A 19,570-nucleotide genomic window follows, 5' to 3' on the forward strand; every position below is an offset into this window, starting at 1 on the left:
AGGAATAGTAAGGGAGGAGGTTAACATAACCAGGTCTTCATCTGCAGTATTGGAGTGATGGCTTATCTACATAGAAACGAGCAGTCTCACCATGTGTCTACTTTGGACAGGAAACGTAAGGTGCTGTGTGGGGCTCGGGGCTTTCTTCAGTTCATTCCTGGTGTAACAGACATCCCACATATTCAAAAAATAATAGAAGTCTCCCATATGAGAAATGAGGGAGGACATTCTAAAAGAGGAAATGAGGGATATGATGGAGAGTTAGAACATCTTGAGTGGCCTGGAGAGGGTGAATGGGGAGCAAGCATCCACCCTCTCTTCCAGCACAAGAACCAGAAGCATTAAACAATGTTAACAAGATCAGCTTAGAACAAATGAAATTTGATTTTTCGTGGTATGGGTCATAAACCTGTGAGGGTCCCTGCCAAAGGGGGCTGTGTGTGCTCCCTTTGCCAGGTTGACACAGGTGCAAGGTGAGTCTGGCCAAGTATTTGGAAGTGAAAGACATTGTGAAGATGGAGAGTACCCTGCGCTGAAACCTGTCTGTTTGGCAGATCATTTGGTGGGTGCACATAATCATGTTTGCTCTATTCTAGCTTTTCATTGGACATCCACTCAGCACCAGGACCTTACAGGGTACGGGCACATCAGTATATATCCGTCTAGGAATATTCATGCAGGCTTGGACAAATTTGATCTACATATGATTTTCCCAGATTCCAGACCTATTTGTGTGTAGAAAAAAAAGCTCTTGAACTGTAGGCAAATGCAGAAGGTTGTGCAACTGTCGTCATTGTAATCTGTGCACTCCTTATTGACTTTCTTTTAGATGTCCAGTGAAACAGAAGAAAAGTTCCTGGATCTTTTTCCTGCAGTGAAATGTGTATCACCAATGCGGGTACTTGACTTGCTGGAGCACCCCAACTCTGGTCGCCTTCCTGAAATGAAAGAGGAGCAGTTTGACAGAGACAAGTTAAAGAGTGAAGCTTTCCAGAGGTCTTACCAGTACCTCAGCAGATATAAGAGGAAGGAAGACCTTGACCATTTCCTTTTCATCCCTGAAAGGACTGAGGGGACAGAGAAAGAGTGCCTGAAGCTCTTACTGGAGTACTGTGGGAGACACAACCCTTCCTGGACCGAGCTTAGCAACTTCACTCATTTCCTAAACTTTCAGCTAAGCAAGTGTGAGAAATCGGTTTTCTGTAGCCCAGCAGTCGGAGAGGATTTCCAGGGGTTTAAAACATTTGTGGTGAAGTTCATGATCACCATGTCCAAGGACTTTGCCGTGCCTTCTCTTGACATCTCTGATGAAAGTGTGGCCAGTGCAGAAAGTGATGATGAGGAAAACAGCATTATCAGACAGTATGAGCTAAGACGAAAATGGGAACGAGAGTCACACCCCTATATAGTCTTCCATGCAGACAATGACTCCATGGAGTTCTTGGGTTTCCACATCAGCAATAACTTGGATGCTATTGATGCCCATTCTCGAGCTGTTTTGGAAAGGAATGTTATCAAAGCTAAGTTATATCGCACTTTGAAAGCCCAGCATGTTCCTTTCAATAAGAAGTTTGAAGACTTGCCCAGAACAATGCAGCTGGAGGCCCTCTGCAGAGTTTTTGGTGTGAGCTACACCCAAGATCCAGATGAATCTTATCAGCTGACACTGGACAACACCATGAAGATGCTTGCCATTCACCTGCGATTCCAGTGTGGGATCCCTGTAATCATCATGGGTGAAACAGGTTGTGGGAAGACAAAGCTTGTACAGTTCATGTGCAGCCTGCAAAGGGCAGGCAGGGACATTCAGAACATGGTGGTGGTACGCGTCCATGGTGGCACTACTTCCAAGACCATCCACAAGAAAGTTAGGCAGGCAATTGAGCTGGCGCGTATCAATGAAGAAAAGCACAAAGTGGATACTGTACTCTTTTTTGACGAAGCCAACACATCAGAAGCTATCTTTGCAATCAAAGAGGTGCTGTGCGATCGCAGTGTAAATGGAGAGAAGATTCTCACTGACAGTTTAAAAGTAGTAACTGCTTGCAACCCTTACAGAAGGCACACCAAGGAAACTATAAAGAAACTTGAAAAAGCTGGCTTGGGATACCGAGTCCAAAGTGAAGACACACTGGAGAAACTGGGCTACATTCCTTTGCGACAACTGGTGTATCGGGTCAAGCCCCTTCCACCCAGCTTATTGCCTCTTGTCTGGGATTTTGGAGAGCTGAATGAAAAGACACAGAGCCTGTACATCAGAGAGATTGTAAAGTCCGCCATGAAGGGCAAGATCGCCATTGGAAATTTGGACATCTTTACCAGTGTCATTTCAGCCTCACAGAAGTTTCTCAGGAAGAGGAAAGACGAATGCAGAGTTGCCAGTCTTCGGGATATAGAGCGCTGCATGAACGTTACGCTTTGGTTTTATAAATTGAGAGACCTGCTGTTTCCTTGGATTGATGAGAAGAAGTACAAAAGGGAGCCAATCTTAAATAATGCACAAAGGGCCTTGGTCCTTTCAGTGGGAGCTTGCTATTATGTATCTCTGGAGAGCCGCGAAGATTACCTGGAGGAGCTTGCAAAATGCTTTTCTGTCCCTGCATCCCTGCTGCAGCAAGAGATTGAGCTTTGCCAAGAGGTATTTCTTGATAACCTCTCTGTTCCTGAGGCAGTAGCCCGCAATGATGCTCTGAGGGAAAACATCTTCATGATAGTCATATGCATGGACCTACGAGTTCCACTCTTTCTGGTTGGGAAGCCAGGAAGCTCAAAATCCCTGTCTAAAACGATTGCTGTGAATGCCATGGAGGGCAGGCTGTCCAAAAGCCCATTGTTCAAAAGATGCAAGGACATCCAGCTGGTGTCTTTTCAGTGTAGTCCCTATTCAAAGCCAGAAGCGATCATCTCCACTTTCCGACAATGTGCACAGTTCCAGAAGGAGAAGAATCTGGATGAGTTTGCATCTGTGGTCCTCCTGGATGAGATCGGCCTTGCAGAAGACTCACCAGAGATGCCACTGAAGACATTGCACCCTCTTCTTGAAGACGGATGTGTTGATGATGAAACCCCAGAATCTTACAAAAAAGTTGGCTTTGTGGGCATTTCAAACTGGGCCCTAGACCCTGCCAAAATGAACAGAGGTCTACTTGTACTTCGAACTGACCCTAGCAAAGAAGAGCTAGTTAAAACTGCAAAGGGCATCTGTGCTGCACAACCCCACCTTGAAAGCATTGAGTATTTGTTCCCTTTGCTGGCAGAATTCTACTGCAAGGTCCTAAAAATACAAAAAAATGAGTTCTTTGGGCTCCGTGATTTCTACAGCTTGATCAAAATGATACTTTTCTACACCCAGGACAAGAAGTGCATCTCTCGAGAGGAGATCATTATAAAGGCCATTCAGAGAAACTTTGGAGGCTCCAGTGATATCAGTCCTGTTGAGCTCTTCCGAAACTGCATCAGTGAGGTGTATCTTCCCCCTGATTTGGAAACCAGCCACACACTTCTTTTGCTGAAGGAAAATATGGGCAAGCAGCAGGCAGGACTCACGTCTCGATACCTCCTGCTGCTGACAACCAACCACGCAGCTTTCCACATCATCCAGAAGACACAGCTTATAGATGCTGAGAACTGTGAAATCATATTTGGCTCTGGTTTTCCACAGGACCAAGATTATTCCCAGGTATGCCGGTCTGTCAGCAGAGTGAAGGTCTGCATGGAGACAGGCAGGCCTGTTGTTCTTCTAAATATACACAACCTGTATGAGAGCCTTTATGATGCACTCAACCAGTGCTTCGTTAGCCTGGGGGGAAATAACTATGTGGACCTGGGTCTTGGCACTCACAGAGTGAAGAGCTGTGTGAAGGATGAGTTCAGACTCATTGTGATAGAGGAGAAGAACATAGTCTACACCCAGTTCCCCACCCCACTGCTGAACCGGCTGGAGAAGCACTGCTTGGACATGAACACTGTTCTGAACTGGCAGCAGCAACAGCTGAAGCAGAACCTACAGTCCTGGGCCAGGCTGTTTGTCTCCATTGACAGCAGCAAGTTCTCCAACGTTTGGTCCACCAAGCTCAGCCCCAAGGAGCAGGATGTCTTTATCGGTTTCAGCAATGACACATCTGCAGCTGTTGCTTTGGAGAGCACTCAGAGCAGGTCCTGGGGAGACCTTGAGCCCTACAAAGACACAGTGCTCTCCATTGCCAAAAGGAAACTTGTTCAGTGTGCAACTCCTGACTCCATCCTGCGCCTTAAATACTCCCATCTGGATGATGCTGAGCAGATCCAAGACTTGTACTTCCACAAGCAGAAGCACAACAGCCTTGTTAGTGTTTTGGGAGAAACAGTTAACAAGCAACCAAGGAAGGGGAGGACTGCTGGGCTCTGCCTGCAGGTACGTGTGTTTCAGTGTAAAGCAGTGAGAGCGGTCCTTATTTTCCAGAAGAGGGAAGTTGCCATACAACCTCCATTAAGCCACTGGATAAGTTCCACTGTTGTACAGTGGTGGGCTTCTACCTGTCCTCTTTGGATGCTGCCCCATCGGTTGTATCACATATGTGCCTGACTTCTGCCTTGTGGTCCTCCACAGTCAAGGTGGGCTCTGCTTCTCTCTTGACCCAGATGTGGTTGATCTGCTAACAGACAAGCAGTGGGTGCCAGCTCCTAACTTTGAAGGCTCTGGAGGTTCAAGGCTAAGACACACAGGGCATCATTCATTGCCTGCAGACAAGTGACAAGCACCACTGGTGATGCTGTGTGGATCCCACCAAGCGTCCAGCAGGACTTTAGATGGTTCTTACAATGCTGCAGGTCCTGGATCATGCCCACTGCCCCCTGACATCTATTTTTGGGAGTTGTAATCCGTGCCAAAGAAAGCATCTTAAGCACTTCTCCAGTGACCGTCACAGGAACTCTGGAACCTGTGTTGCATAGAGACACCTAAAAGGGTATCAGATGAATCCCCAAACAGGATCTACAGTACTGGGAGCCCATAGCCTTGGGAGACAGTCAGCCCAGTAGAGTCACAAATGGGGACCGTTGTGCTAGGCCCATAACTTTGCATGGAAAGGCTTTTCCAGGCCTCAAGATTCAAAGCGCTGATGCAAATGTCCCAGCAGGACTCCTTTGGAGTCACTGCCTCACAGCATCTGAGTCATTCCTAAGGATGCAGCTCAAGTCTAAGTCTCTTCTGGCACGAGGAATCAGGGTTTTTCTGGTTGTTAACAACACTCCCACCCTTCTTCCCTGTAAGCAGGGCACATTTCTGAGTATTGCCTTTAGGAAGCACTTGAAAAGGTCCATAAGGGGATCACTTCAATTTTCCCAGTTGATAATACAACTGCACCGTATTTCCCTGGAATTAATTTGTCCTTCACTGCAGGTATCTACGCATGCAAGACTTCTAAATGAGAGGGATTTAGAAGAGATAAGGAAGACACTTAAGCTTAAAAATAAAATCCACTGCCTCTTCCTAAGCCAGTTTGACACTGAATACACTTTCCGCCAGGAACTCAGGTGAGGAGAGATTTCCTTCTCACCTTTGTTAATTTTATAGATTGGAGTCTTTGGAAAGAGGGAGAGGGGGAGCAGAGAGGGTAAAGAACAGAGGTCGTTTGATGAATAGAGCAATAACAGTCCATTTCATTATCTGCAGGAATTTTTTTGCACAATCATCAGAAGAGAAACTGCTCCTCATCCAGTTTCACTTTGATGAGCCACAGAACAGTAAAAGGCTGCTAGCTTCTGCCAAGTAAACATTCTTCCTTGTTTCTTCTTTCCTTATGTATTTCTTTAGTTAAGTGCAACGGTAAGGTAAGATTCAGTGGCCAAATAGCCATGCAATATAGCATTGGTTTTAGTGACCCGTTGAGTGGAGTCATTGCAGATGTTATCGTATATCTTTATATGTATATCTCTGTGTGTGCGCTCATGCCTATGTTGTGCAGTTTAAATTTCCAAGTCTGTGTTAAGATAAAAGAACCCTAACATCTCAGCTTTCATTTGTCTAAAACAGCATCTTCATTCTGGGATCATGCTTTATACACCCTTCCCACATTAAAACCACCTTCCCCCAGCACGGTTGACTCACATGGCACAAACTACTCCAAACAGGGCCTAACACCAGATGACTTTTTTTCCTTCAGTCATCAAACTAAAGGACTTAAACTGACATCTGGTGCCGTTTGAGACACCCTAGGGATCCAAGATGCCTCTCAGGACTGGCCTTCAGGAGACTTAAGCCCTTCTGGGCACCAGTGAGGGCTTAAGTCACTGACTGTAGCATTATATAAGGTTGGCCTAAAGCCCTTGAAGTACATTAGCAACACACTCCCCAATCCAGACACATCCTCTCTCAATATGATCCCTCTTACTCCCTTTCTCACTCACCTACATTTCCTGTTCATATCCTTGTTGTCTCCTGAAATGCTTTGTTCTGTGTGGATTTGTGCTTTTCTAGAGAGGGACTTGAACTTTTCTGGTCCTACTTCTAGTAAAGCTATACTGGATTTTAGCCCGTTTCCCAGCAAGATCTGTATTGGTCTGTGTGCTGGGTTTTGCTATCTAATTTCTCTGTATGTTTGTGGCAAATATTGCTCATGTTATTCCCATGATTGCCAGAAAGAACATATGCTTGGGCAGAGACCCATACTTACAACAAAACAAATTCAGATTAAAGTAAAGATTCAGTGTTCAGCAGGGAGGGAAATCTGTCATGAAAGAGCTTGCTGAGGCATGTGAGTAAGTCATTGCTTGGAGAGGGTGTAGGGGAGATAAATGGGCATGAGTCTTGAGGTAGCCAACACCATCTTGGCTCTTGTCCTTGACAGAGCAGGGGTGGGCTTAGCTGAGCTTCTCTCTTCCCTTCCACCACTGCAGACCAGCCACACCTCGAGCTGTTGGTCCTTCCAAAAGGCCTGCCTGAGACCTGGAAAGGCAGGGAATGGCTTTGGGAGATTCTCTGCCCAACAGACAGAAAGAATGGACTTTTTAGCCTCTCTGTCCTGATTCTAGGTACTGTATCATAGACGAAAGAAGGAAATCAACAGGCACAGGCCCATCACATGTTGTCCTGGCCACTCAAGTCCCGCGTGTTCTGGGAGGCTGCAGCTACCTGGCATTTGACAGTGGTAAGATTGAAATTGCTACATTGGATCAGGGAGACAGCGGGAGGGAAAGGAGGGTTTGTGCAAGGGCAAGAAGAAGGATCCAGGAAACCACAGACCAGATAGCCTCACATTGATCCCTGGAAAGATGATGTAGCAAATAATCCTGGAAACCTTTTCCAAATACATGAAAAGCAATAAGTCAACATGGATTTATGAATGGGAAATGAAGTCTGAACAAACTGATAGCCTTCTGTGATGAGACGACTGGCTTGGTGGATGAGGAGAGAATGATGGATGGTGGTTATCTTGACTTTAGTAAGGTTTTTAACACTGTCTCCTGTAACATCCTCACTGACAAACTAAAGTAGGGACAGTGAGTTGGACTGACAAGTAGCTGAAATGCTTCTCAAACCCTCAGTAAGTTTGCAGACAACACCAAGTTAGGTGGGAGTGTCGACCTGCTTGAGAGTAGAAAGGCTTTGCAGAGGGATCTGGAGAGGCTGGATTGATGGGCCGAGGCCAATGGTATGAGGTTCAACAAGACTAAGTGCTGGGTCCTGCACTTGGGTCACGACAACCCCATGCAGTGCTACAGGCTTGGGGAAGAGTGGCTGGAGAGCTGCCTGGCAGAAAAGGACCTGGGGGGGTTGATCAGCTGACAGCTTAACATGATCCAGCAGTGTGCCCAGGTGGCCGAGGATGCCAACAGCATCCTGGCCTGTATCAGAAACAGTGTGGTGAGCAGGACTAGGGACGTGATTGTCCCCTTGTACTCTGCACTGGTGAGTCTCCACCTTGAGTACTGTGTCCAGTTTTGGGCCCCTCACTACAAAAAAAGACGCTGAGGTGCTGGAGAGGGTCCAGAGAAGGGCAACGAAGCTGGTTGAGGGGTCTGGACAGCAAGTCCTGAAGAAGCCACCGAGGGAGCTGGGGTTGTTCAGCCTGGAGAAAGGGAGACTGAAGGGAGACCTTATTGCTCTCTACAACTACCTGAAAGGAGGCTGTAGAGAGGTGGGGGTCGGTCTCTTCTCCCAGGTTAACAGGTGACAGGACAAGAGGACACGGCCTCAAGTTGCTCCAGGGGAGGCTTAGACTGGATATTAGGAAAAAATTTTACACTGAAAGGGTTATTAAGCATTGGAACAGGCTGCCCAAGGAAGTGGTTGAGGCATCAGCCCTGGAGGTATTTAAAAGACGGGTAGACATAGTGCTTAGAGATATGGTTTAGTGATGGTTTTTGTCAGAGTTAGGTTGATGGTTGGACTAGATGATCTAAAAGGTCCCTTCCAACCTAGGCAGCTCTATGATTCTATGATTCTATGCACTTAAAAGGTCTTGCTCAACAGCACAAAGTCCAGCTGGAGGCCAGTCACTAGTGGTGTTACCTCAAGGATCGATACGGGGGCCAGTAACATTTAGCATCTTCATTAATAATCCGGATCATGGGACAGAGTGTACCTGCAGTAAGTTTGCTGATGATACAAAACTGCGAAGAGTGGCTGATACAGGAGAGAGTCATTTTGCCATCCAAAGGGTCCTGGACAGGCTGGACAAATGGACTTGCAGGAATGTCATGAAGTTCAACAGAGGGAATCCCAAAGTCCTAAGCCCATTGAGGAACAACCCCAGGCACCAGTATGGGCTGGGTGCTGACCAGCCGGAAAGTGGTTTCACAGAGAAGGATCTGGTGGTCTTGGTGGATATCAAGTTTAACATTAGCTAGTGGTGTGTCCTTGTGACAAAGAGGGCCAACACAGCCTTCATTAGGCAAAGTGCTGCCAGCAGGTTGAGGAGGGTGATATTCCCCTCTACTCAGCACTGGTAAGGCCACCCCTGGACTACTGTGTCCATTTCTGTGCTTCCCAGTATAGAAGAGATATGGACTGGGCGCAAGCCCAGTGAATGGCCACAAAGATGATTAAGGGACTGGAGCATCTTTCGTATGAGAGGCTGAGAAAGCTGAGACAGTTCAGGTTGGAGAAGAGAAAGCTTGTGGGATCTTATGACTGTAGATACATACGTGATGGGGAGGGCATAAAGAAGATGGAGCCAGATGTTTCAGTGGTGTCCCATTACAGAAAAAGAGGCAATGGGCACAAACTGAAATACAAGAAATTCCATTCAAACATAAGAAAAAACTTCTTTATGTTGAAGGTAGTCAAACTCCTTTTGGGTTATGGGATCATTTTCTTCCCTAGACAATGGATGAGAATGGCAGTTAGGGCATTTGTGCCCATTAGCGCTGGGAATATGGGGAGGGGGGAACAGAACAATAAAAGAGAAGCCCGTCCTCCCTCAGAGCAAAAAGAAACAGGAGGTGGTAAATCTTCCATCTCTCAATATTTTATTATCCAGGCTGCTATAGGCTAGGGCAGCCAAAGTTTATTGATTTTTCTGGGTGGGTGTAGTGCACCAAGGAGAGCAGGTCAACTGTTCACAGGAGTTATGTCCAGTACTACTATTTCTGTCATGTTTACTGCCTCCTCAGGTGAATGGATGTCGATCCACTTGGATGAACTGATGCCCCCAGACAACTTTACAGCCAATCTGGGCCAGCTCGCCAAAATGACTATTGCTGAGATTTTCATGACCACTTTCCACGGGCATCTCGCAACAGGTAACCAGCCGTTTGTTTTTTGCCACTACCCTTCCTCCGAGTCACATTTGCTCCGTCTCTAGTTTTAATTATAACTAGATGAAGTGGTCTTTGGAGACAAGATCAAGCGGTTTGTGAAGGCACTGGTCCTGGGTCTCAGCAGGACATACTGTACTTGCTGTTTCTGAAGTCCTCACAGCACTGCATTTTTTTCCTCCTGGTCTGCAAGTTGTGCCTGTAAGGCAGCAGAGTACCTAAGTTTGTTCTTCAGTTACAATAGTAAATTGTCTCTACTGCTGTGGCATTCAGCACACCGTAGACACACGCTTATTCCCTCTGATTCCCAGCAAGTCTTTCTGCCCACCTTGCCCAAATAAAACTGCTCAATGCTCCTGATCTGGTGAGTTCAAGGACAACTCGATACATCCCTCCCATTGTTTTCAGGATGTATGTAGAAAGGGAGGCAGGAGCAGTTGGGAGGGACTCCACGTCCTGTCCTGACACACTCACGTTTCCTACAGGGTGCCAACCAAAACTAAGATCTCCTTGCTGGGCAATTGGCCCCAGAGGGGACAAAGTCCATGTTGAAATTTCTTAGATTGACAGCTTTGCAATCCTTTGTTGGTTGTTGAGAGACTCCAGATGCTTCCTTTGGATAGAGGTATCTATTTTTCAGGTTTCTACATTTTTTACAAAGGAGTCTTATGACTGACTGTGATTTCAGGTTCTCCAGAAGAATCTGCTGCACTTGAAGATCCAGACAAGTCCGGTCTTTTTCCAGAAGGAAATGTATGATTTATTTCTTTTTTATTATTTCAGCTGCCTGACATTACCCAGCAACTGGTTTAGGAAACAATAAATTTCATAGGCATTTAGGGATCCAGTTATGCTGGTCCCCAGTTTGGATACTACATTTGCTACAGAAAAAAGTAGTTGCAGGTCTTTGTGAGTCAGACACTGAGGGTGAAGTGGTCCCCACCCTGTGACAGACCAGCACAAGGCCAGAGTAGGCACATTTAAGCCTTTTGTGAACTTTCACAAAGCATGAAATCTCTTTTCCTGTTTCTCCATCCCTTGCCAGGGCTTTTGGCACTTCTTTTCAGTGTTAGGATTGACTTACTAGGGATGAGATGGTGAAGTAAACATATACTTGGGAGTCCGTTGTGTCAAGTAGGAATTGACAGACCAAATGCAATGGAGTGTTAGGCAATATACTGACCTCCAATCTTTTCCATTCACAGTTCCTCAGCATGGACTCTATGATCAAACAGAGCATCCAGAAAGCCGTGATCCAGCTGGAAGACAAGGCAGACAACAGTCGGCGTGCCACTGAGAGAATTATGATCATTCACAACTTGCTTTTCCAGGATCATGGTAGAACCACATGTGGGTACAAACCAAGGCCCAGAGTGGGTTGGGCCTGTTCTGCTCTCCGTGCACCTCATGCTGTGTGTTCTCAGAGTCTGTACTGAAACATCCAGCTTTCTGCACGAGTTTTGATGACCTTCAGAGTCCAAACCCACCTAACTGATTTCTACATAGAATTGATACAAATTATTTATGCAGGTGATGTGGTGTTTTGATAGAAAACTAGGGCTTCATCAAAATGGAAAGGATCTGGTTTTCTCAGAAACCAAGTACCAAAATCCTTGTATGTGCAGTTAGAAATTATTCTTTCCTGCATATGGAAAGACTTTGTCACTGCGGTGCATGACTTGCTCTTCTTTGAGCAACAGGTTCCTGTCAGGTGCCTAGGATGTTTGTTAATGACTGAAAAAGAAAATAGACCGTGTTGCCACTTCAAAGATGTGGTGGTTTTGGGAAGTCCTCGTGGTCATATGGCAAAACCAGAATTTATTCTGTACCAAGTTTTGACTATAAGAAAATATCACTCAGGGAAAGAAGTTTTCTTGTGATTGCAGAGTGACACCTTCATTCCTCAGCACAATGCAGGAGGAATTTTGCTTGTGGTTATATCAATACTGAAATGGAAACAATCCCATCAATTTTATTTTATATTGATACCAGTGTCATACAGATAAGAACAGGATGTCAACCCTTCTGCAGCACTGTGACTGTTCTTGTGACATACAATTCTAAACATTTGTCCACATCAATATGAATATCGTAGTATTTATACACCAAAGAACCTAATTCACACCATTATTTTTAAAAGACTGAGACAGAGAGAAGTGGATTTTCTTTTCTCTGTCAAAAATGGCATGTCTTTACTAAATGTTGCCCCAAAAATCGACTCATGAGAAATAAAGAGGAAAGGGAAGAGACTAGGGTAGAATATAAAGCCCCTGGATTTTATTGTGGAGGAAAACCAAGAACGTTCACAGAGGTCACTTTCTATGACTGGCTTTACTTTGACTGAAAACTTTGCATGGAAACAACTTTCATTCAAATGTTTTAATAAGCATTGTTTTATGCTTAGTTTCTAGTCATTTTATGAATGTGCTGAAAAGGAGAATTTGCCACCTCCTACAAGAACGTGAGAAAATAAGCCGTGAGCCAAGGGAGTGGGTTTTCCGCAGAGCTGTCTCCAGTGAGTTCATCCTTGAAGACTCTTCATTCAGGTACTTTTACCTGTGCATCCCTTTCCAAATTTCTAACAAGTCTGTTTCTGAGAGCGTTAAAAGAACTGTAGCGTGTGAAGCACAATACTTAATGGGGCTCAGATATGATGACCGGGAGGGATATTGCTACCTGGTATACAGAAGTAGATGTGAGTTTCTGGTGAATAGGGGATTGGTCAGGTACCAGGAAAACACTTGACCAGCCATGTTATCACTTCTAGGCATGCGCTCTGGATGCATTTAGAAGACATTGTGGCCAATCTGTTTGCTCAAATTCTCGCAGTGGTGGATGCAAACAACAACCTGGATCATCTCTTTCCACTGTCTCCACTCTCAGAACTGTGGCTTCAGATGTTCAAAGAAGAATCATTCTTGAGAATTAAATATACCAGCAAGTAAGAGACTTAGTGGAAAAAGATAGTATGTACATTAGGAGAACAAAAACCTGCTTTCATAAATCAACCCTCTGCAGAAAGAAATGGTAAAAAAAATAAGTCTGAATTTAAGATAAGCTCACACAGCTCATAACTTATCCATTAAAAGTCCTTTGTGTCATAACATTGGAATCAGAACCTTCCTGTTCACTTAAACCTTCATCAACTCAGAAACATTTTTGAGGAACTCCAGTTCCTTGGAATAACGATAAACACAGGATAAAGTCAGAAACAACAGGTCCAGAATTTAGAAACTTGAATTTGAGTTCCCTAAGGTCAGAGCAGGTGAATCCACTCCTCGGCTCAAAATGCATTTAGCGTCTAACAATCAGATTTCAATTGATCAGTTAGCTTACTCTGAACAGCAGCTGTGGTCAGAGACAAGACAGATGTTTGACTCAGTTGCCTTTCCCCTGTTGTTCCCCTTTTTTAGCCTTCAGCTTCCAGTGACAGGAACTTCTTCTGCTCCTGCTGCGTTTTCACTGTTGCTGAGTTTTTCACAAAATATCTTTCTGTGCTGTTTAACTTTTTAAGCAGAACATATACCAGCATCAGTCAGAAATTTCTCTGTGATGCTTCAGTTCAGTATACATAGAGCATATTACATGATTGCTTCATTCTGTGCTGTTTAAGGGAACAAGATGCTAAGATTTCCGTGTTGTCAATGACTGAAGACCCCAACACATCTGTGTTTTGCCAGTTCCCATTCAGTTGGGTTTTGAAGGCCTACCTGGAGGAACTATGGGAGAGAGTCTATAATATGAAAGGTAACGTCAGACTTTTCAAGCAGGTGTTGCTTTTTAACCCAGTTGAAGATGATCTCCAAATTTTCCCACAATAGCCAAAAGTTGTGGTAGCAGCAACCATAGCAGTTCTGTTCCCCACACAACCTTAATGACCTAGAACAGCTGATGTCCTGTCAGCTTCTATTTTCTGGTTACCTGACATCTCTGTCCTTTCCTCTAGGTCATCCAAAAGTGCCTATGAAGGAACCAGCCAAATTGTTCCAAACGCTGATCAAGAATGTGTTGACCCTAGGTGGCTGTAATCCAGAGACAATGCAGTGTTACGCTAATGACTTTCTAAGGATGACTTTTCCTGGACAAGATCTTTCTGTCTATGAGGTAAATGGGGTTTGGTGGAGTACAAGCTTTAAATGGCACTGGCTTGAGTCACAGGGCTACAGATATCTATGGTTCCAAGAACTGGGGGAAAAAAATTAGCTTCTCATGTTCCGCACAGTTCCCAACAATCATTGGTGCTCAGTCTTAATTCCACCTTAAGGGAAGTTGGGGTTTTTTGATGTAGAAGTTTGACTGGGCTGCTTCAACAATGCTGAATGCCATTCTCAGTCCCCTGATGTTTGTTTGGAGCAGAAATAACACCTTTTATTTTGTCTGCAGATTCTATCAAAAGCTCTCCTAGTCAATGCGAAACAGCTCTGCTCCTCTGTGGGGCAGGAGGAGATGAGCTTTTCCCCCATTTGGCTTCATATGGAATATTTCTACCTACGAGATGAGTATCAACTCTTTGTTGACTTGGTAAAAAGTTATGAGACTGTAACAAGCGAGCTGCAAAAAAAGTATGAGAAGGACCCGCCAGAAATGGTGAGCAAAAGGGAACAGCTGGTATTTCACAATGGTCACTAGCAAATACTCAGTGAAAGTGTGTAAGAAAGGAGTCAAGACTTCAGGGGATCTTTCCTTGGAAGCATTTTCCAGCTTCCTGTGAGTCTTAGGGATCTTCCGAGCTGGTAGTCATATCCAGCTTATTCCCCACCAAAGGACATATCCTTCATTTAACCATTTTTTAATTCCATTTATACTTTTTGGTCTTCAAGACTTCTATAATTCAATCTGCACTGCATAGAAAAATATTAAACATCCTTTTGCTTGTGTTTTTCTGGGTATGACATTCATCTCTTCTTAGACACTCAGACCTTATAGGTGATGGTCGTAGTATTTAACTTCAGGGGTGTGGTCCATATCTGGATTTGGACACTCTTGCTTACATGTCTACAGAGATGTGTCTATATTTGCAATGGTTGTTTGACCTCCTGTTGTTGCTAGTGAAAACATGGGCTACAGAATAGTGGAGAGTGACTCATGACTGAAGTCACCTGGAGAGGTGCTGTTCAGTTAGTTGCCCACAAGTAGACATCTACCTACATTTCAGATGCTGTTTGGCCTCCAGCTCCTGCTGCAGTAGGGCGTGAGTGTCCTGTAGGCCCTGTGCCCTATCTACCATCTCTGTGTAGATGTCTCAGACATCCAAAGGCATTTCCATTGACAGCACAGACCTGGCAAATGGGCAACTGGATCTCACCTAAGCCTTTCCAAAGAACAATTCATTCAACAATCTTAAGCATGTCTCTTTGAAATGGAAGAACTGTTGTCTGGAGATACCTATTCCTCCCTCTTGAATATCAAGGGGGCTGAAGACAACAATTTTAGAAGCTTAGAGCTGAAAGTTTCCCTGTAGAGGGAAACCGGTGCTCTGGTTCAAGTATTCAAACAGTATTCAAGACACAAGTGCAACACAGAGTTACACTATGGTACAATTATGGTTTCTGTATGTTTTCACCTCCCTACCTAATAAGTTCCTACTCTAGTATTTGTTGATGTGTGCACTAAGCTAAGGTTTTCAGAGAATTCCCCACCACAGCCTCCAAAGCTTTGTTTTCACCAAGGTGCAATGGGATTAGCTCAGCTATAGAAGCTATTTTTTTCTTCTCTCTCTTAAAATATATTTTCAGTTTGTCACTCTTGACACCTTGAACATCCTCCTGAAGAAGGTGCAACCCACAGATAATCTTCAGTCATTTGAGGCCTGTACAGAATGGCTTAGAAGGGTCAAGTCCATTAAGCCCTGGATGGAGTGGATCAGTACGGACAATTACCAGATTCATCTTTACCAGAAGAAAAGGGAACTCCTGAGGAGTGTGTTGTAAGTCCAACCCTTGTCAACAGCCTTATCTTCATCTTTCAAGTAACAGGTCCTCTTTCAGACAAGCCAAAATTTTTTCCTTCAAATTGTTGGCATGTGTTCAATGAAAGATTCTGCCAGCTCTCACCAAAAGATCTGGAAACTAAAATGCTTGAAGATTAAAAATACAGTCTGTGGAAAAGGATTGCTCATAGCCCACCCTTTTTCCCTAGAGTACCTAATTCAGTGCTCCAACAAATTGAAAGATATATTGACAACTATATGGGGCCTTACCTTGTATCTTCTATGAGCTAGGTGTCTACACTGTGAGCTTAATCCATCCTTTCGCTGGGAAGCCGTAGTAGTTTGAGAAACTTGATCCCTGAAACTGTTGGCTCCCTCCTAATCCCTTGCTCATTCTGTTGTCTAATTATCAAAAAAGCGATGGCAAAATCTCTCCAAAAAATCTGTGTTAAGAACTATGCATTTTGATCATGGTCAAGCACCCATTATTACTTGACGATAAGACCTGTTTTTCTGAATGTCTGACTGCATGCTTGATCGTGCCCAGGATGCTTGCTGTAGTAGAGTAGGCGTCTCCACAGACAAAACCCAGTAACAATTCAATAACTCAGTTTTGTCTGGGGACACTCCAACAAGTCAGGTAGATAAGACCATGGCATATTTTTCTCTCTTTGCTTAGTCTAGAACTCCAAAGCTATCCCAGGAGGTCTTGTGTCCTCAAATAATTTCACAGTATCTGGAACCTGCCATAGAAATCTTGGTTGTAAGAGACCTCAGAAGTCTCTAGGCCAGCCTCCCACTTAAAATTGCACCATTGCCAACAGTAGAGTTGGTCACCTGTGGCTTTCCCTTGCAAGTCTTGAAGCTTAGTGTATGTGTGTTTTCCAGACAGCAGTGGACCTGCACCAACATTGTCTACATGTTCTTTGACCACCTGCTGCACAATGAGACACAAATAGATGAGAAGCTTCTGAGACTTCTTGTGAAGCAGTTCATCTTCATCTGGAATGTATGAGCTCCGTGTAGTGCTTGAGTGGACAATTTATAGCCTTGGAGACAAGCGGAGTTTGGAAAGAGACTTATCTTCCAGGGATTCCTCTGATCCCAGATTGAGGGAGGGCATAGAAACAGGAAGGGGTTGGGAAGAGGGTAGAAACCCCATCCAGTGCAAAAAACACGGAGATTTCAGAATCATCATGAAAGCCCTCCAAAATCAGAATTTTATTTAAAAGAAGGTTTCCTTGAAAGCTTAAGACATATTGCAGGCTAATTATCCCTGGCATTACATGAGGAAAGATACTTGGCGGGTCTCTTTGATTTTGGTGTTCTATTATGCAGTTTTGTGGTGCTGACATCCCATCTTGTTCCTCTTTCATATGTCAAGAATACATCTCCATTGAGCTTTCACCATCCTTTCTTTCCTACAGCGCCTGACTGAAACACAAAATTTTGAGCCAGCAGAAACTTTTGAGTTGGTGACAAAAGTGCTCAAGAAATGCAACCAAAGTGCTGACACTGTATACCTTGTGTAAGTCAAAGCCAAGAAAAAAAAAGCTGTTCTGGGGACATTTTACGATTGTCACTAGTCAATAGGAATGAATCTCCTCAGGCCAACAGATTCCTCCTGGAGACTCCTAATGTCAGGGCATGTAATGCCCGATCTCAGAAGGCCATGGAGCAAAGTCTTTCCCATGCAGCGTTGTGCCTGGCTGGTGCCAGAGACAACCCCTGAACTGAATGTGGTCTAATCGATGTAGGTACTTACAGGCCTAGTGAGACTTTAAATAAGGCCCATGCCCCTCACCCAGCCATGCTCAGCATGGTGGGCCACATCTCTTAGATGAGATGGTCCCTGGTGGAGCCACTTCCTTATTAAACTAGCAGATGTTGCCCTTATTCCCTGCTCACCAGTAGGGCTAGTTAAAAATGACCATCCAGTTTTGATGCCCATGGCAAACTTTGGGCACAAGAATCCCATGCCCACCCTCAAGTCTGTCACCAGAGTAAAATCAGTCCTGAGTTGTGTCTTTTTTTGGTGGCATCCTTCAGGAAGGGTGTAAAAGACTGCAGGAGCTGTCTACAGGAGATCACTGACCCAGCAGAGCTGCCCTGTGGCCACATTTTCTGCTCAGAGTGCATCCGTGAGTGGAGAAGCAAACAGTGTAAGGTCTGCAAGGATAACTTCCCAGAGGATTACACACCTACAGCTACAGCAGCCACAAGGTATCCTATAACTAATAAAACAACAAGTTTTGTTGTTTCAGTCTCTATCACTTTGTGTAAAATACTGCAATAGTTACCAGAGCAGAGGCTACACAAATGTCATTAACATGTGAGCTCCATGGAAATGTCAGTATTTACCGTGTGCAGCAAACCCCTGGTGGTGAAAGGATTCACGTGAAGTGATCTGGGATTGGTTCTAGCTCCTTTGCCTCTGTCTCAACAGGCGATCAACAGGCAACATGCTACATGAGAATCCATTTTTCTCTGTTGTCTAGCTATCTTGAGTGGAGATAGGAGAGAGGGAGAGTACAGGGGAAGAAGAAAGTTTGTCCTCAGTATTCAAGAAAAAATGCTGTAGTGAGCAGGTTTTCTTGGGGTTAATTCCCCTCTCTATTTAAAAACTGTATTTCTTCTCCACAGTCTATGTGTACCTGGTCTCCTGGACACATCCAGAGAGGCAGAAAAGAGAAGTTGTTTCTTTGCTTTGTTGTATTTTGATGGTAGATCTGATTTTATTCCTCCCTACAGGGAAGCTGTTGCATGTCACAACAAATTCAGGAGGAAATGTAACTCCTTCTTTGTGGAGTTTGTCACCACCACTGTCTTGGGAGACAGAGGCACGCCATCCCCAGAAGTCATCACTCAACTGATCCAGTTTGTGGCCTGCAAGCCATCCAGACCTGAGCGCCAGGCAGTAAAAAGAGGTAAGAGCCTGACTTCACTGGGACCCTGACCTGATCTTGTAGTGAAGAAAAGTAATGAATGTCATCCTTCATTTTTAGTGTGCAAGTCAAAAAATGAGCTGTCACCCTTTGAAGAATGCATGGACACCAGCCCAACAATCAAGTCCTCCCTCTTGAAACTGCTCCTGCGACATGGGTTAGCACGAGCTAGCTCCCAGCCTGATCACTGGGTCACATGGGCTACATGGATGCTCACATCCCATGTCTTTTTTTGTCATAGGTTCAACAACATAAAGGTTCACCTGGAAAAATACCTTTCTGAGATGGAGGAAAAAATATCCTTCAACAAGAACTGGAACCATTTCTACTTCATGGTGGTGCATTGTTTGGAGGTAAGTGCAGATATCCTTGAGATGTTCCTGGGATCCATACTCAAACTAACCATTGTTTCCTATCCTGCCCTTTGCAGATCACACTCTTCCCCTCACTTTCCCCCCACTGGCTCCTCCAAGTGTCTGGAACAGGCTGCTGACCTCCCTTGGTTATGTGCCTAAGCGTAGTCTGGAACAAACCAGGCCTGAGTTAATAAGGTCCAATGTACAGTTTGAATTTTGGAGCTGGAGTTCCTGAAGTCCAGAGGAGTCCATGGCCTGATGTGTAAGCCATGAGAGCCTCCCTTGAGCACAGCTGATACTCTGAGCAGAACTGCCCCTGGTCTCTGCTCCATTTTGAGCTGTTGCACTACAGATATGCACAAGCGCATCCGTTCAATTTGTGATTCTCCACCACGTGAATCAAGAAGGGAGGCAGTCCTCTCCTGCCAGAGAAGCAGAGTTGGGGCTACCCTCAAAGATTATGAAAAATAGTCCACCTGCAAAGCAGGTCATTGCTGGGGACTTGAGAATCACAGGGTACAACATCACTGCAGAAATGAGCTCTGCATCTCGTGAAAAGGCATAGGAAAGAAGAAGAGACTACCCAGGACCTATGGCAGCTT

At 44.8% G+C, this 19,570-nt stretch overlaps 1 protein-coding gene across 5 annotated transcripts in view; it reads left to right on the plus strand.

Moving 5' to 3' along the window:
• The window catches only part of LOC134513595 (E3 ubiquitin-protein ligase rnf213-alpha-like), a 62,329-nt gene that overhangs the window by 26,129 nt on the left and 16,630 nt on the right, over positions 1-19,570 (plus strand). For all 5 annotated transcript variants that reach the window (XM_063330562.1, XM_063330552.1, XM_063330572.1 and 2 more), the window contains 19 exons: positions 830-4,393; positions 5,381-5,514; positions 5,654-5,749; positions 7,012-7,127; positions 9,595-9,723; positions 10,427-10,491; positions 10,944-11,088; positions 12,143-12,284; positions 12,506-12,679; positions 13,352-13,485; positions 13,685-13,842; positions 14,122-14,325; positions 15,474-15,664; positions 16,556-16,676; positions 17,095-17,195; positions 17,717-17,890; positions 18,419-18,594; positions 18,673-18,769; positions 18,854-18,965. In XM_063330562.1, coding sequence (XP_063186632.1) covers positions 830-4,393; positions 5,381-5,514; positions 5,654-5,749; positions 7,012-7,127; positions 9,595-9,723; positions 10,427-10,491; positions 10,944-11,088; positions 12,143-12,284; positions 12,506-12,679; positions 13,352-13,485; positions 13,685-13,842; positions 14,122-14,325; positions 15,474-15,664; positions 16,556-16,676; positions 17,095-17,195; positions 17,717-17,890; positions 18,419-18,594; positions 18,673-18,769; positions 18,854-18,965 — 6,033 coding nt within the window. The remainder of the gene's footprint in view (positions 1-829; positions 4,394-5,380; positions 5,515-5,653; positions 5,750-7,011; positions 7,128-9,594; positions 9,724-10,426; positions 10,492-10,943; positions 11,089-12,142; positions 12,285-12,505; positions 12,680-13,351; positions 13,486-13,684; positions 13,843-14,121; positions 14,326-15,473; positions 15,665-16,555; positions 16,677-17,094; positions 17,196-17,716; positions 17,891-18,418; positions 18,595-18,672; positions 18,770-18,853; positions 18,966-19,570) is intronic.

Source organism: Chroicocephalus ridibundus, chromosome 1 (genome assembly GCF_963924245.1).
Source record: "Chroicocephalus ridibundus chromosome 1, bChrRid1.1, whole genome shotgun sequence".
Taxonomy (NCBI): domain Eukaryota; kingdom Metazoa; phylum Chordata; class Aves; order Charadriiformes; family Laridae; genus Chroicocephalus; species Chroicocephalus ridibundus.